A 17,386-nucleotide genomic window follows, 5' to 3' on the forward strand; every position below is an offset into this window, starting at 1 on the left:
TTTTTTTTTTTTTTTTTGTCGCACTGCATGGCTTAGTTCCCCGACCACCAAGGATTGAACCTGTGCCTCCTGCAATGGAAGCGCAGAGTCCTAACCACTGGACCGCCAGGGAATTCCCAGTGTACCTTATGTTAACCAAGCACACAGGAACATATATAAAAACTATAATGTCAAAAATTTTAATTTGCAGAGAGAAATGTAATTATCAGATTCATTGATGTAGGTCAACCCATTCTCTATATAGGCCTAGTAGAAGGAACTTATAAGATCTCAAGGATTTGGTGCTTTTTCAAACAACAAAAAATCCCTTGGGAATTTAAATATGTGGGATGCCTCCTGGTTAAAAATGACTGCCCTAGTGAATCACTGTTAGTGTTAGGAGTGTATTGAACCCTTTAGTTGTGTTGGAGAGGAGAGGTTGAAAACATTGCATTAATATACATGGGAAGCCAATTTATAATAAGAAGGTTGTCTATTAAGCTTAGAATCAGAGCTCAGGGGAATTAGTTATATTATCTTAATGACTGATGTCATCACACTAAGATGCATTGATGCATCTGTCTCCATTTTAAGAATTGGCTTCATGGATCTGATATTCATGTTTATGGGCTGGAGCATTTTCTTCCTGTGTACTAGAGTCAAAATTCCAAACTTTCTTTATAACTACCATGCAAGTGAACCTACTATTATTGTTAACATATACTTTCGTTAACATATACTTTCATCAGTTTCCTGTAATCCAGTCATGTCTCCACCATGTTACAATTTGGTAACCTTCATTGGATTTTGTATATTTGTGTACATTCTTGGAGGATAGTTTTAATTTTGTGTGTGTATTAAAGGCTACTATGTTGTTAATCCTCTCTACTTAGGTGGAGTTTCAGATTGTGGGGATAGTATTTTGGGGATAAGGTAGCGGAGTGTGAGGGTAGTAATGAGTGGGTGGGTTCTCAGTATCTTTGGATATTTTCTTTTTTCCTGGACCTCAAGAAATGGAATTTCTTCCCTCATCCTGGGGCCCTTCTTCCCCAGACCCATCCCTGACCTATTCCTTGGGATTATAGTGTGAACCACTATCCAAATCTAAGCTTTCTTAGGGTGCTGTCAATAGTGAGAAGTAGACTGTCTTCAGACCCAACTCTGGTAAGGCGAGTCCTACTTCGAATGTTCTCCATTTAATCACACTTCTTGGCAGTAACACTGGGATGGGAAGAGTTGGGCTGCTGGTACCTTTGATCTCTTCCCCTAGTCAGTAATTTAATTTGCACCTGCATGTTTAGCTGGTTTTGTTTTTTACCTGCCACCTAGTGGCTGAAATGTTGCTATACTATCGATGAGCTCCCACCAATTATAGCAAAATAAAGAGGGAGAAAGTACCTAGGAAGATTATGTAGTCTCCCCTCCCTTCTCCTCCCATGGAAAGAGTATCTTTAAATCATATGACCCAGATGATTATCAGTCTTTGTATTAAAGATTTATTTCAAATAACAGTGTGCTTTATTTGGTGATTTATGTTATTATTTAAGCCCAAAGCTTTGATTTAATTGCTTTCTTTTAGCCTATTTTTTGAGGTCTGCAGACTGTTAGGAAGATATTTTTAGTCTGTTTCTCTCAGTGAGCTGAATTCTTTTGGGAGATCTTTGTTATTTACTGTGAAATGCTATTTTACTTTTATCTAACACTTCTTACCACTAAGAAGTCACTGAAAAATTAGTAACTCTGTGAAAGAAGGTATAAAATATACTTATCTGTGAAACAACAGCATATTTTTTGATAAGTCATTCTTTTTTTTAAATTTAATATTTATTTTTGGCTGCATTGGGTCTTCGTTGCTGCTTGGGGACTTTCTCTAGTTATGGTGAGCAGGGGCTCCTCTTCATTATGGTGCGTGGGCTTCTCATTGTGGTGGCTTCTCTTGTTGTGGGAGCACAGGCTTCAGTTGTTGTGGCTCGTGGGCTCTAGAGCGCAGGCTCAGTAGTTGTGGTGCATTCTTAACCACTGCACCACCAAGGAAGTCCGTATCAGGTAAATTTAAGGTAATACTTGCTGCTATAGTAAAGTCTCTGTGGTTTAAGATGATCAAATTTCATTTCTCAGGCAGTGTACAGTACAATATGGTATTGAGTGGATGGCATACCATGCTGTCACTCAGAGACCTAGACCCCTTCTAATGTGTGGCTCATCTAACCTCTAGGACAGTGCTTCAAACTTCAGTGTTCAGCAGAGTCACCTGGAGGACTTGTTAAAACAAAGACTTGGCCCTCGACCCCAGTTTCTGATTTAATAGGTCTGGCAGTGGGGTGTTGAAAATGTGCATTTCTCTCAAGTTCCCAAGTGAGGTTGATGCTGCTGTTATGGGGATCATACTTTGGTACCCCTGCCCTGGAGTTGAAGTTGAAAACCGCTGCTCTAGGGACTTGGTGTCTTTTGCTTCCAGTTGATGAATAAAGAAAGAATCATCGCTTTTGAGAGGTTTTTATGGGTCCAGCCTGGACATGATAAACATTGCTTCTGCCCTACTTCCACTGGCTGGAACTGAGTCTTCTGGCTGTAGTTAATTACAAGGGAGACTGGGAAATAAAGCCTAGCTGTGTGTCCAGGAAGAAAAACAACCTGATTTTAGGGAACACATAGTAGTATCTATCACACGCAATTTCTAAATAGAAGTACTTTAAATATATTTGTTAATGTAACTTAAACTCAAAAGTGCCATGTTTAATTAATCAATGTAGAAGTTGTTGAAGTTTATTTTAAAGTTAATGGGTTATTTTAGGGGATTCTCTGGTGGTTCAAGTGGTTAGGACTCCGCTCTTCCATTGCAGGGGGCACGGGTTCGATCCCTAGTCAGGGAGCTAACATCCCACAAGCCTTGGGGCACAGCCAGACACAAAACAAAACAAAATAAAGTTGATGGTTATTTTGGTAATAGGTATTTGTGCACCAAAGACAACCTGAAATAGTAAGCCCAGATAATGATAAAGACAAAAAATTTTTTTTCACGGTTAGTTTTATTTATAAAAATAACTCAGATGTATTTTCACTAGTGAATTTGTATTTATGTCATTAGTGAATTCTCCATTGTATAATTATGTAAAGTTATCCATGTCTAAGATAAAATAATTAAAATACAGAGTACCAGCACCAGTTAATTATCCACATAGTATCTGAATAGCCCCTTCAAGAAATCAAATTAAGTATTACTTGCTTTATAGATATGATATAACTTCAGTATTCAATAGCAGATCAACATTTTGGAAAGAATATGGCTTTATTGTCAGTCTTAGGCTTGAATCCTAGTTTTGCTGCTTACCAGATATATTGATATTAATGAGTTATTCAACCTTTTTGAGCCCCATTTTTAAAATTTATAAAATAGTGTCAGTAATGACTATTTCATAGGGTTGAGATAATGTATGTAAAACTTTTTATGTAGTCCCTGGCATAAAATAAATAATAAACAGTAGATATTATTATAATTATCATTAAAATTGAAGTATATTTTCTTAATGAAGGGATATTTTGTGTAATGAACTTACTAGTTCTTCAACGAAAATTCTTTATTTTCTAAATCTAAGACATAAAAAATAAACTTTTAAGAAAACTTAAATATGGCCTTTGTGTTCACATTCCTAAGCACATTCTTTTTTGAAAATATGCTAAGTAAGCTACAGATAATGCAACCAGGGATAGAGCAGACTAATCCAAGACTTAAATTTTGTGTTTTGAATTAACATTTATACTGCAGAGAATTCCATGTATACGTAAATACCACTACACCTCTGCCCCTCTTTTAGTGTCAAGTAAAAAAACTTTTTAATGTATATTTTTGATTATTTGATAATTAATAATTTAATATTATGTATTTAATATTTAAATATATTTTATTGAGCTATAATTGACATATAATATTGTATTAGTTTCAGGTGTCCAATATAGTGATTCAACATTTGTGTACATTGTAAAAATGATCACCACAGGAAGTCTAGGTACTGTCTGTCACCATACTAAGTTGATACAATATCATTGACTCTATCCCACATGCTGTGCTTATTTATTTTATAACTGGAAATTTGTACTTCTTGATCCCCTTTACCCATTTCACCCCACATCCCCTACCTCCCTCCACTCTGGCAACCCCCCATCTAGACCTGTGAGGCTGGGGATTTGGTTTTGTTTGTTTGATTCCACATGTAAATGATATCATGTGGTATTTGTCTTTCTCTGTCTGACCTGTTTCACTTAGCATAATACCCTTAAGTTCCATTAATGTTGTTTCAAATGGCAAGATTTTGTTCTCTTTTATGGCCAAGTAGTATTCCATTGTATACATACACCACATCTTTATCCATTCATCTGCGTACAGACACTTAGGTTGTTTCCATATTTTGGCTATTGTAAATAATGCTGCAGTGAACCTAAGGGTACATATATCTTTTCATACTAGTCTTTCTGTGCCTGATATATTTTCTTAAATTTTTAAAAATTAATTTTTTTAATGTGTGGAATAGCAGCTTGTGCTCTTTAGCTAAGTTCTCTTATAAATCCAGCAGTCAGTGTTCATAAAGTTGTCTCTGTTACTAAGAGTAATTTCCAAAATGCCATGCTTACTAGGGTAGGAAAATAAAATAGACACTACTGTCCTCTTTATAAAAATAACTACACGAAAGTTTTGGTTGAGTTGATATACTTCATTTAGCTGGAAAAATTCACTTGTATGAAACATTTTCTCCCTGGATGATGATGAATAAGTGGAAAGTCAGTTTATAATTAAATTAACAAAGGCCCTTGAAACTCTAATAAAATTAAATTTATTCTTTAAGCAGTTTGGGAAGGCAGTTACTTTACCCTTATTTCAGTTCATCATCTGCTCAGTATTTCTAAACAGCCCTATTGTTGACTGTTAGCCTCTTGCCATTTTATGCTTTTTTTTTTCCAGTTTTGAGAAGTTTCACTTAATTATGTGGTTTGTGGTATGAAATTTAAATTCTGCCTCAAAGTGCCATGTGTTTGTGTGGTTTTTAGTTCTTAACTGAAACTGAGGTCCGTTGTAATGTTTACACTTCTGGATTTTTTTTTTTTTCCTCAGAGGAAAACCACCTACCTTGAGCATGAACTTTCAGGAAGTGTTCAGGGGTATTTGAACTAGGATTGAGAATAGGAATTAGGCAGTCATATTTTATTCCTTGAAAGTTAGAAAACAAGATTAAAGACTGTATAACTGTTGGGGGACTCTTTATATAGCTTGACTTAGAAAAGATGATGAAGCATCCCTGGGTTCTGGGTTTTGTTTTTTCTTTCTTTCTTTTTTTAAATTTTTATTTTATTTGGCCACGCAGCACATGGGATGGATCTTAGTTCTCTGACCAGGGCTCGAACCCATGTCCCCTGCATTGGGAGTGTGGAGTCATAACCACTGGATCGTCAGGGAAGTCCCTTGTTTTTTCTTTCTTAATCTGACAACTCTAATATCAAAAGTATTCTAATGTATTCTATTACTGTGCAATCAATTTTAATTTAAAAAGAAAGAAAATACTGTCACTCAAAGGAAGAAATTTTAGGGACTTCCCTGGTGGCGCAGTGGTTAAGAATCCGCCTGCCAATGCAGGAGACACGGGTTCGACCCCTGGTCCGGGAAGATCCCACATGCTGTGGAGCGACGAAGCCCGTGCGCCACAACTACTGAGCCTGTGCTCTAGAGCCCACGAGCCACAACTCCTGAGCCTGCGTGCTGCAACTACTGAAGCCCGTGCGCCTAGAGCCTGTGCTCCACAGCAAGAGAAGCCACTGCAACGAGAAGCCCATGTACCGCAATGAAGAGTAAACCCCGCTCACCACAACTAGAGAAAGCCTGCACTCAGCAACGAAGACCCAGTGAAGCCAAAAATAAATAAATAAATTTATAAAATAAAAAAAGGAAGAAATTTCAGTGGCTTCTTTCTCTTTACCCCCACCCTCCCCCTTTTTTTTTTGATTGGGAAGCTTCGAATGTTAGAATTTGCTGACTTTGGCCTGTAGTAGTGAAGTGGCAATGGATAGATGCTCACAATTATTTTCTATATTTTTTGCAAGTGATTCATTGAGGATACCAAGCCTCTTTAAAAAAAATTCATGGTTTAAATCAGATATTCCCTAACATAAACGACTTTAATCAGATTATATAAAAATCTAATAACAGGAAATTGGCTCTATAGAATATAGAAAAGTGGATGCTGTGGTTGGAGAGAGAATAGCAAGTAGATACCACCAAGGTATCTCAGGAGTTTTTCAGTGTGATAGGAATACTGGAAGGGACCTAAGATGGCTTTGCCTGTTTAATTACTTAAACACATTGTACTCTGTCCAGGGAAGGTGCTAGGCTAGAAATCTGAACAAAGCAGTGTTACTAGTAAACTTTTCTGATATTTTGTAACAGCAGTAAGTAATTTCACTGTGTTCAGAGGCAGGTGTGAATATCTCATTGTCTTGATTTGTGTTTCTTTAAATTAGCAATGTTGAGCATATTTTCATATGCCTATTAGCCATCTGTATATCTTTGGAAAAATGTATATAAAGGTCTTCTACCCATTTTTTAAATTGGGTTGTTTGGTTTTTTTATTTATCCAATTTTTTTAACTTAATAAACATTAAAATAGCCCTATTGATCATTGCTTTTTGTTTCCTTTTTCAAATTCAAAATAGGAACTGACAACGTCTCAGAAAAGTGGTGGGAATGTTCTTCAGATGATGTATGAGAAACCTGAACGGTGGTCTTTCACCTTCCAGTCATATGCCTGCCTCAGTCGAATACGAGCTCAGCTTGCTGCTCTCAATGGCAAGCTCAAAGATGCAGAGAAACCTGTATTATTTTTTGAACGATCTGTGTATAGTGACAGGTATATATAAATGACTGTACTTGTCAGTTTGGAATCTTGGCTTAGAAGTGGACTTTTTTTTCCTGTTTCCTGGGAATCAAAGTAATAAGAGAGGCTGAGTTGGAGATTTGAGATGGAAAATGACATTTAATACCTTCAGCAGTTTGGTACTAATGCCATTAGGGAAGTTCTAGCATAATTGCTAGCTGCCATAGAAACTGGTATAGTGGCCATCTCATCTCATTCAAATTTGCAGAGAAGTTTTTTTTCTTCCAACCCTCTTAAAATTCTTATCTGCTCTGGTTAAATCTGGATCTGTATTCTAGACTTGCACCTGGAGCTAGGAGATCATATATCTCTAAGGGAGGCTTAGAATTACCCTGCTTATTATGTAAGGATTGTTTTACTAGAGTTAGATCTGAGGTTCTCAAACTTTAGGACCCCTTACATTCTTAATAATTATTAAGGAGCCCAAAGAGCTTCGTGTCTTACTGATATTTATGTTATTAGATATTAAGGTTGAGAAATATAAAAAAGATTTATTAACTTATTTGAAGTTAGTAATAATAAATCCATTACATATAAACATAAGAAAGATGTGAAAATTATATCTTTCACAACAAAAAATTAGGGAGAAGAGTAGCATTGTTTGAAACTTTGCAGATCTCTTCAGTGTCTGACTTAATAGAAGTCAGCTGTATTCTCATTTGTGCTTCTGCTTTTAAGCAGTTGTAAGCTTTTGGTTGAAGTACAGTATATAAAGTAATCTGGTCTCTCACAGAACCCCTAGAAGGGTCTTGGGGACCACCAGGGGTTCTCACACCACATTTTTGGGAACCATTGGCCAAGTACATATTTTCTGTAGTTGGAGATAATGTGTTGTTTTCTTCTGTTGTTTTTTTCTGCTAACCAAGGCATTATCCATGGGTTTAGGAGAATGTTTCATGTCCATTTAGTAGATCCGTTTTTTCTTTGTGCTTTTTGGAAAGAATTTATGTGTTGATATAGACTCTCTTTCAGGTATATTTTTGCATCTAATTTGTATGAATCTGACTGCATGAATGAAACAGAGTGGACCATTTATCAAGACTGGCATGACTGGATGAATAACCAGTTTGGCCAAAGCCTTGAACTGGATGGAATCATTTATCTTCGAGCCACTCCAGAGGTGAGAAACAATAAAAATTTGTTTTGTCCATTGACATTTCAGAATAATATTTAGAAATCCTTTCAGTGGTATGCAATGAAGGCGATTTAGTTTAACTCCACTCCCCACCTCCAAATTAGACACTCCTAACTGTGTAGATAGAAACATTCTTTTTTTCTAAGCAAACTGTAAGCCCACATTTGGAAGTTGCTCTTTTAGGCCCCTTCTCTGTTCTTCCTCAGTTCTGTTCTTCATTATTTCTTCCTGACTTTCTCAGGGTCTGTCATCTATCACAGCTGCATTAAGAAACTTTCTAAAGCAACCCCTAGAATGTAGGCTTCATGAGGTGGAAGTTTGGGTATTTTAATTACTGTTGAATTTCCAGTGCCTAGAATAGGGCCTGGGTACATAGTGGGAGATCAGTAAATGTTTGCTGAAGGACTGGCCAAGTTGGTGGAGGTCCATTTCAAGAAATCCTTTATGGTTGTTTGTGGCTTGGAATGGGTGGGCAGTAGCAGCTGTAGTTGAGAAGAGCCTTAGAGGACCCTTGCCATTTTCAGTTAAGGAAGCTTGAAAATGTGCCTTTTGTCATAGGTTGTAAATAGCTATTCTTGTTTACATATGAAATTATGTTATGAATCCAGGAAGACCAAATAGATAGATGCCTTTCATAAAAGTAACCTAAATAAGAACTTACATTTGTTAAGGAATTTCTGGTTTTGGTGCTTGCATCCCCGTTTTTCTCTGTTTTTTATTCCTGTTTCTTCCCTAAGTCACAAAGTAGGCTCTGGTGAATGTAAATGCCATGACTTCTAGCCTGAAAGAATACCGTATTGCTATTGAAGCTGAATTTTCAAAGAAACTAGGTTTCTGATTCCAAGAGATGATTTTTTTCCTCTTCTAATGTCAAGTAAGCCAGAATTTAACAATAATAATTTTGAAATTCACTTTTATTTTTGAAAAGAATTTTTGTTTTTAATTATGAAAATAGTAAATACAAATATAGAAGAAAACATGAAGAATACTAATAATTTCATTATGCTAGAAACATTCATAGTCAATATGTTAAAGTCTAACACAAAACTTTATTTTATTTTTAAAATATTTTTAAACAAATAAATTTATTAAAAAAACAAAACTAAAAAACATTCTATTCTGGTTACCACTCTTTGTTACAGTCTATCCCATTTTAACTCATTTCTATTTTTCCCATGGTCTTTAGAGATAAGAGCCTCAAGGGTATGGAACAGTTCGATAGTAATTCCTCATCTTGAAGATTCACATGCAGTGTCAGTTGTGTGAATTAGCACCCCAATGCTACATGTGTCTGAGGCCTGTGATTTCAGGTTCTCACTGGTGAATTATTTATTTTCAAGTCATTGTCTTGAAATGTTTTCAGACTCCCTCTCTCACTTGGGCTTGTGGATGGAATTTTACTAGCTCTCTTTTAATGAAGGCACAACCTCTCAAGACTCTTTGTTTTCTTCGGGAAGATCAGCTCCAGTTCCTTATACTACATAACCTACTGCCTCAAATCTCCTGGAATGACTCAAAACCTCAAAGCTCCATGCTCCAACCTGGGCTGGTTGTTCTGCCATTCTGTTTCAAATTTGCTGTTTGTGGATTTTTTATTCTTATCCTCTTGAGACACCTATTCACTTATCTCTTGTGGATCCTGTATTGCCTGGCTCTTCTTTTTTTTTTTTTTGGTTTACTCTTTTTATATGCGACTGCTTCTCACTAGCTATCTATTTTACATTTGGTAGTGTTTATATGTCCATATATATACTACCACTCTCACACTTTGTCCCAGCTTACTCTTCCCCCTGCCCGTGTCCTCAAGTCCATTTTCTAGTAGGTCTGGGCCTTTATTCCCCTCTTGCCCCTAGGTTCTTCATGACCATTTTTTTTAAGATTCCATATATATGTGTTAGCATACAGTATTTGTTTTTCTCTTTCTGACTTACTTCACTCTGTATGACAGACTCTAGATCCATCCACCTCACTACAAATAACTCAATTTCGTTTCTTTTTATGGCTGAGTAATATTCCATTGTATATAGGTGCCACATCTTCTTTATCCACTGATCTGGTCGATGGACACTTAGGTTGCTTCCATGTCCTGGCTATTGTAAATAGAGCTGCAATGAACATTGTGGTACATGACTCTTTTTGAATTATGGTTTTCTCAGGGTATATGCCCAGTAGTGGGATTGCTGGGTCATATGGTAGTTCTATTTTTAGATTTTAAGGGACCTCCATACTGTTCTCCATAGTGTATCAATTTACATTCCTACCAACAGTATATAAGGGTTCCCTTTTCTCCACACCCTCTCCAGTATTTATTGTTTGTAGATTTTTTGATGATGGCCATTCTGACTGGTGTGAGATGATATCGCATTGTAGTTTTGATTTGCATTTCTCTAATGATTAATGATGTTGAGCATTCTTTCATGTGTTTGTTGGCAATCTGTATATCTTCTTTGAAGAAATGTCTATTTAGGTCTTCTGCCCATTTTTGGATTGGGTTGTTTGTTTTTTTGATATTGAGCTGCATGAGCTGCTTGTAAATTTTGGAGATTAATCCTTTGTCAGTTGCTTCATTTGCAAATATTTTCTCCCATTCTGAGGGTTGTCTTTTTGTCTTGTTTATGGTTTCCTTTGCTGTGCAAAAGCTTTTAAGTTTCATTAGGTCCCATTTGTTTATTTTTATTTCCATTTCTCTAGGAGGTGGGTCAAAAAGGATCTTGCTGTGATTTATGTCATAGAGTGTTCTGCCTAAGTTTTCCTCTAGGAGTTTTATAGTGTCTGGTCTTACGTTTAGGTCTTTAATCCATTTTGAGTTTATTTTTGTGTATGGTGTTAGGGAGTGTTCTAATTTCATTCTTTTAACATATATTGAAGAATCCTTGCATCCCTGGGATAAATCCCACTTGATCATGGTGTATGATCCTTTTAATGTGTTGTTGGATTCTGTTTGCTGGTATTTTGTTGAGGATTTTTGCATCTATATTCATCAGTGATATTGGTCTGTAATTTTGTTTTTTTGTAGTATCTTTGTCTGGTTTTGGTATCAGGGTGATGGTGGCCTCATAGAATGAGTTTGGGAGTGTTCCTTCCTCTGGCAGGAGGATTCTTAACCAGTGCGTCACCAGGGAAGTCCCTGAACTTTTAAATTTTTAACAAAATTTTTTTGAAGAATAGTTGATTTACAATGTTGTGTTTAAATTCTGCTGTACTGCAGAGTGACTCAGTTACACATTTATATTCTTTTTCATATTCTTTTCCATCATGGTTTATCACAGGTAAATTATTTGATTTTTAACTAAACTTATTTTATACAGTTTATTTCAAGTATGGATGCCAAAAGTTTATACACATATTTTGACTTATTTTTGAGAGTAACACTTGGTTTAGAGCTACCAAATGGTTGAAAAGCACAAGGAGAGGAAAATGATCAACTTCCTAGGGAAAATAAATAGAGATTTTGGCTAGCATAACTAAAGAGACACTAAGGAAAAATTTAATGGCAGCTGTCAAGAATAATTGTTCCTTGCCTCCTCCACTCCTCCTACCTGTTTCTTATTGCTTGCTTTTAGAAATGCTTGAATAGAATATATTTACGGGGAAGAAATGAAGAACAAGGCATTCCTCTTGAATACTTAGAGAAGCTTCACTATAAGCATGAAAGCTGGCTCCTGCATAGAACAGTAAAGTAAGACTTCCTTATTCTTATTTACTATTCATTTTAAACTCCTTTATCAAATTTTAATCCAAATCATGTATAATTTTTCATTTTCAGCCATTTTTATTTATTAGTATTGTAGGATCTCCCAGAATTAAGTATGGATTTTGATTCTTTTTACTGCAGTGGGATCCTATTTTCTTAAAGTTTTTATAGCTAATCTCCCCCAGCAGTATTTACAGCATAATATATGGAATTTCACATTAAGGGATAAAGTAGGAAATATATCTGTATACATTATTTAGGTACAAGCATACCTTGTTGTATAGCACTTCAATTTATTGTGCTTCACACATGCTGCATTTCTTACAAATGGAAGGTCTGTGGTAACCCTATGTCAAGCAAGTCTGGTGGCACCATTTTTCCAACAGCATTTCCTAATGTTGTGTCTCTACATCACATTTTATAAATTCTTGCAATATTTTAAACCCTTCACCAGCAAAAAGATTATGTGACTCTCTAAAGGCTCAGATGATGGTTAGCATTTTTTAGCAATAACGTATTTTTAAATTAAGGTATGTACATTTTTTGTAGACATAATGCTATTACACACTTAATAGACTGCAGTATAGAGTAAATGTAACTTTTGTATGCACGGGGAAACCAAAAAATTTGTGTGACTTGCTTTGTTGCAATATTTGCTTTGTTGTGATATTCACTTTATTGCAGTGGTCTGGAACCAAACCTGCAGTATCTCTGAGATATACCTATACTCTTTCAGAGAGAATTTTAAGATATTTCAAGTTTGTTTCTTAGATCACTGTACTTTGTCATTAGTCAGATCTTGGTTCAGACGCATCTCACTTATTAGTATACAACCTTAGACAATCTCTGAGCCTCAGAGTGACCTCCCTGGGCTTTAGTTTTCTCATGTATAAAATGCAAACATTCCTGGATTTCCTTGGTGGTGCAGTGGTTAAGAATCCACCTGCCAATGCAGGGGACACAGGTTCGAGCCCTGATCCGGGAAGATCCCACATGCCGTGGAGCAACTAAGCCCATGCGCCACAATTACTGAAGCCCTCGCACCTAGAGCCTGTGCTCCGCAACAAGAGAAGCCACCGCAATGAGAAGCCCACGCTCTGCAATGAAGAGTAGCCCCTGCTCTCCACAAGTAGAGAAAGCCCTTGTGCAGCAACGAAGACCCAATGCAGCCATAAATAAATAAATGTATTTTTAAAAAAAGGCAGCAAAGTTCTAAGAAAAAGCAAACATTCCTACTTTATGGTATGATTTTGGTTTTTGAAGAGAATTACATTTCACAATGCCTAACTTTATATATTTTATACCTGAGATTTTTAGACATGTATAGTAAATCTAGGTGAGAAAGAAGGGACTGCCAGATGAAGTACTTGGCAGGATAATTTTAATATAAAATGATTGATAACATTTTGTTTTCCAGTGAAGACATAAGAATAATTTTTTAGTATTTCTCTTTTATTTGTTGCTTTTTCTAATTATTTTGTTCATCTCTCTCTTTTCAAACAGAACCAACTTTGATTATCTACAAGAAGTGCCTATCTTAACACTGGATGTTAATGAAGACTTTAAAGACAAACATGACAGTCTGGTTGAAAAGGTAGATTTATACAAAGACTATAAATAATATTTGTTTTGTCTTGTCTAAAGAAGTGTTCTAACTTGGTGAGAAAACAATTTTCTAAGGAAAGATTACATAAAGTTATATTAAGAGACAGTTAAGAGCTTTAGAGGGATTTAGACTGTTTAGATTCTCATCTTAACTTCAACTTTTAGCTTTGTAGCCTTAGCTAAAATTAGGACCTTCTTTATCCTTTAGTTTCTTTATCTGTATTATAGGGGTGACCACGTTAACAAAAGTTCTTGCTCACTCTCCTCTGCTTTGTTCCCTTTTCTTCCCCTCTTCCCTATACCACCAATCTTTAGATAATAATAAACTATTTGTGAAATTAATCTTTTTCAACTAAATTCAGTATGGAAGATGTTTGAAGCTGTAGGATATGGATCTCATCCATTTTTCTACTAACTAGAGTCTTGAGATTAAAGATTTTTAGTTTTGAGTTCTATTTGGGACCTTGTCAGTGATAACTTGGCACTGCCTAATCATTGAGTCATTGTCCTAATCAGAGTTGATCTATCCTCCATAGATTTGGAAGTTGACTATATTCTATAAAGTGAGTGGTGCTCATATTCATAAAGGGACTGGCAGAGAACCTATTGATGAACACTTGAGAGAGAATAGTAATGGGATTTGTATAACAAATATCCTTATATCCATGTTAATTAACTTAGTGATCTAAGAGCTAAAGAAGAAGCCACATTTTTTTGTTGTTTGTTTAGTTTTGAGAGAAATCTTGTTTTTCTTTTTTCCTGTCACAAAATGTCTGCTGTTTACTATAATAGGTATTTAACATTTATAAGGGATGTATCTCAAGAATTTTGAAAATCTCACCATTTATAGATAACTACTGAAGCATATAGTTGTTTTTCCCATGATATAAAGAAAAGCATATCTGGAAAATTCAAGTGATCTCTTCATACTAATTTAATGATGTTAAAAAACCTAGTACAGAATTCATTTGTGATACTGTTAAAATAAAATAAATAAAATTAAGTCAGCCAGCCATCATTTTAACTAGATGAATCTGTAAAACCACTTTTTAATTTTATCTAACACTTCTGTATTTTGATTAATAATCACCATTTCATATTATTATTTATTTTTGGTTTAATTAGTTTTACTAGAAGTTTGCTTTCTTTCTCAGGTATTTTTGCAAGGCGGTAATTTTTGTCTATTCAGAATTACTCTGCAGCCTAGAATACGTAGAGAGCAGTATCTTGAATTGTGACGTTGGCCAGTTGGCTAAGTTCATTCGCTACTTATATGACCTTTCCTCACATACTAATATTACAGTGTGTATATATGATTCAGATTTGTGCTTCAGAAAAATTATAAATCTGTTACATAGGTTACATACATAATCAGGACCTTTAGACTTATTAAACCGTTGCAATTATTAATGTTATCAGTACTAAAGCTGCACATGTCAGTAGTCTATGGTATTATAAAGAGATAACAAAATTAGTGTTATGGCTGTTATAGAACTGTATCAATCTTAAATGTAAATTTAATGACTCCTGTGATGACATTTTAGGTCATTCATCTTCTAATACTGAAGTATTTGTTAATATTTCTTTTGAAACTAAATGATATGGCTTTGTGATAGAGTTACTTATACAGTTGAGGTCTTCAACTGTGTAGATACTTTTAATTGAAAATGAATATTAGATATCTCAAATTAGCCAAGGAATTATATTAATATTTTTTTCCTCCCCTCAGGTAAAAGAATTTTTGAGCACTTTGTGATCTTGCTGAAGACTGCAGGCAGCCAAATGATTGCACATACTTCAGCTTTGTGTATCTTCATAGGTCCATATTCATACAAGTCTCTCTTCTAAACCCAAGTTTTTAACTATTTTTGTTTCAAGAAAAAAATTTTTTTTAATGAATCCTATATAAAAGTTTATAGCTAGTTTTTCTTTTTTCTTCTTTTCTTTTTTGGAGCTTTAAAAAAAGAAAGACATTTAAGTATCCCTTACAACAAGAAGTCTGGGGGTAGATGGTTCCAGAATCATTATAGTGGCTAAGCTGCATCATAAAGGACCCAGCCTCCTTCTGTCTTTCTCCTCTATTATCCTCCACAGCCGGTTGACTTTTTTTTTTTTTTCTGGTGCTTCTCATCTCACTGACCAATTTCTTAACTACAGACTTTAATGTTACATAGTAAATGGTAATGTGTCCTGTGTAAATTAGTGTACCTGTTAAAAATTGAAAAGTGGAATTTAAGGAATCCCTAGAAAAAAGTATGATGAGGTTTTATTTTAAATACTTTTGATCAGGTGCCTTCCCTTCTACCTTAATTTATGTGGAAGATAAGACCAGGTTTAGTATTTAATTACTTCACTGATTTATTAATGTGTCTATAATACATTTGTAGAGAAGCAGGTTAGACTTTGTTCCCGGTTTGTAATGGCATAACTTATAAATCATTTAATCTTTTTCCTGCCTTTGTTTCTACATCTGTGGTATGAGTGAGGCTTCATCTTTTGCATGGGATTTTGTAGGATTAAAGAGAAAATGTTTCTATACTTAAAAGATAACTGAAGATTATTACATGAATAGAAAGATTGAATTCATTTGGAACTTAAATAGCTACCTGCTTTTTCCCTTCTCAGACCATTCTTTTAGAATGGAGTATTACTACTATACTTAAAAGATTGGCTTAATCTATGATTGTCTTTAAGTCATTTGAGGTGGAATTATAGTTTTCCTTAATTTCTTCCCATTTTTATAGGTAAAATGTTAGTGGGACATAGTGAGGGATACATTCTTCCATTTTATTTTTTATTGATGCTATACTGGGAATGAGTAGTCTTTCTTTATACTTGGTGAGCTGTCAAAAGGGAAACTGAAGACAAGGTAGATTTTCTTCATAGCAGTTAAGTCTGTTTAGTTAGTCCCAGCTCTTATTTCCTGCCTCCTACTTTCCCTACTGTCTCGATTAATTAGGCAGCCTACTATTTAAAGTTTTATTTAAAAGTAAATAAAAGTCACACATTTCTACTTTGAGAACATCATCATCACTTTTCACTTCATAGTTTGCTTTGCTTCTCTGTTGGATTATACCTGAAGTATTTTCCCCCTCCTTTAAGAGAAATTACTGATAAAAATGATCTTGCTTTATGTTATATATCTTGAAAGCATTATCATTTTTTGTTGATTATATGTTAGTAAATACATATATTAATGAAGAAGGCAAGGGGTAAAATAGTTGTAATTTAAAAAATCTGCATGGGTTCATTTTAGGTCTGTATGTATAGATTTAAGTCTGTACGTATAGATTTCTTTCAACTTTGTGTATTTAAGGTGTGCAGTGTGCAGTGTGTTTTCTTTGTATTTAACCTTTCTACTTGACATTTTAGAAAAATTCTGTGGCTTTTAATGAGAGGAAGAGTTACTTTTACTTTGAAACTATCATTTTCCTTTTTAAAATATCATTTCTTGTTTTTGGTTTCTTGATATTCAAAGATGATAATTTAGTGAGTTAAACAGTTTAGATGCACTGATCTTTGAAAAAGAGACTGTTTCAAATCTGTAATTACCATAAATATTTAAATTGTCTCATGATATTGTATAGATTTGTTTTTGTTTGATATAAATGAATTTGTTACTAAATTAAATATTTGCTAAATAAATAAGTAAAAATATCATGAACTCTAATGGAGCTACACTCATTGAAATGATTGCATCTCTTTTAGAATTAAAATTTATTCTACTTTTGGAGAAAATTATGAATATATAAAGATTGATAGTGGCTTATATAAATTAACATTGAGTCTATTTTAAGTGGAGACATATTTCAGAGATTTTCCATAACCTTTAAAAATGTTTAGCTTAATGACTTTTTAAATCTGTAAAATTGAAAAGAAGCTTAAAAAATTATTATTTGTTATGACTTAAAATAAAAGCTGTACCACTGGGTGAGCACAAGGGTATTGAGCCTAGTGGTCTGCATTATCTCTTGAATCCTGTCTCCCCTATCAGATCATCTTTCTTCAAAGTATATGTACTACTTTTTATAGTTTACTCTTCTAAGAAGGTGA

At 34.7% G+C, this 17,386-nt stretch overlaps 1 protein-coding gene across 1 annotated transcript in view; it reads left to right on the forward strand.

Annotated features, from left to right (window-relative positions):
- DCK (deoxycytidine kinase) overlaps window positions 1–17,011 on the forward strand; it is a 25,090-nt gene extending 8,079 nt beyond the window's left edge. The window contains 5 exon segments of the mRNA XM_024754190.1: window positions 6,679–6,872; window positions 7,872–8,019; window positions 11,598–11,713; window positions 13,232–13,322; window positions 15,063–17,011. Coding sequence (XP_024609958.1) covers window positions 6,679–6,872; window positions 7,872–8,019; window positions 11,598–11,713; window positions 13,232–13,322; window positions 15,063–15,089 — 576 coding nt within the window. The 3' untranslated portion in view covers window positions 15,090–17,011.
- Window positions 17,012–17,386: the final 375 nt, after the last annotated feature.

Source organism: Neophocaena asiaeorientalis, unplaced genomic scaffold (assembly GCF_003031525.2).
Source record: "Neophocaena asiaeorientalis asiaeorientalis breed wild unplaced genomic scaffold, Neophocaena_asiaeorientalis_V1.1 scaffold148, whole genome shotgun sequence".
NCBI lineage: Eukaryota > Metazoa > Chordata > Mammalia > Artiodactyla > Phocoenidae > Neophocaena > Neophocaena asiaeorientalis.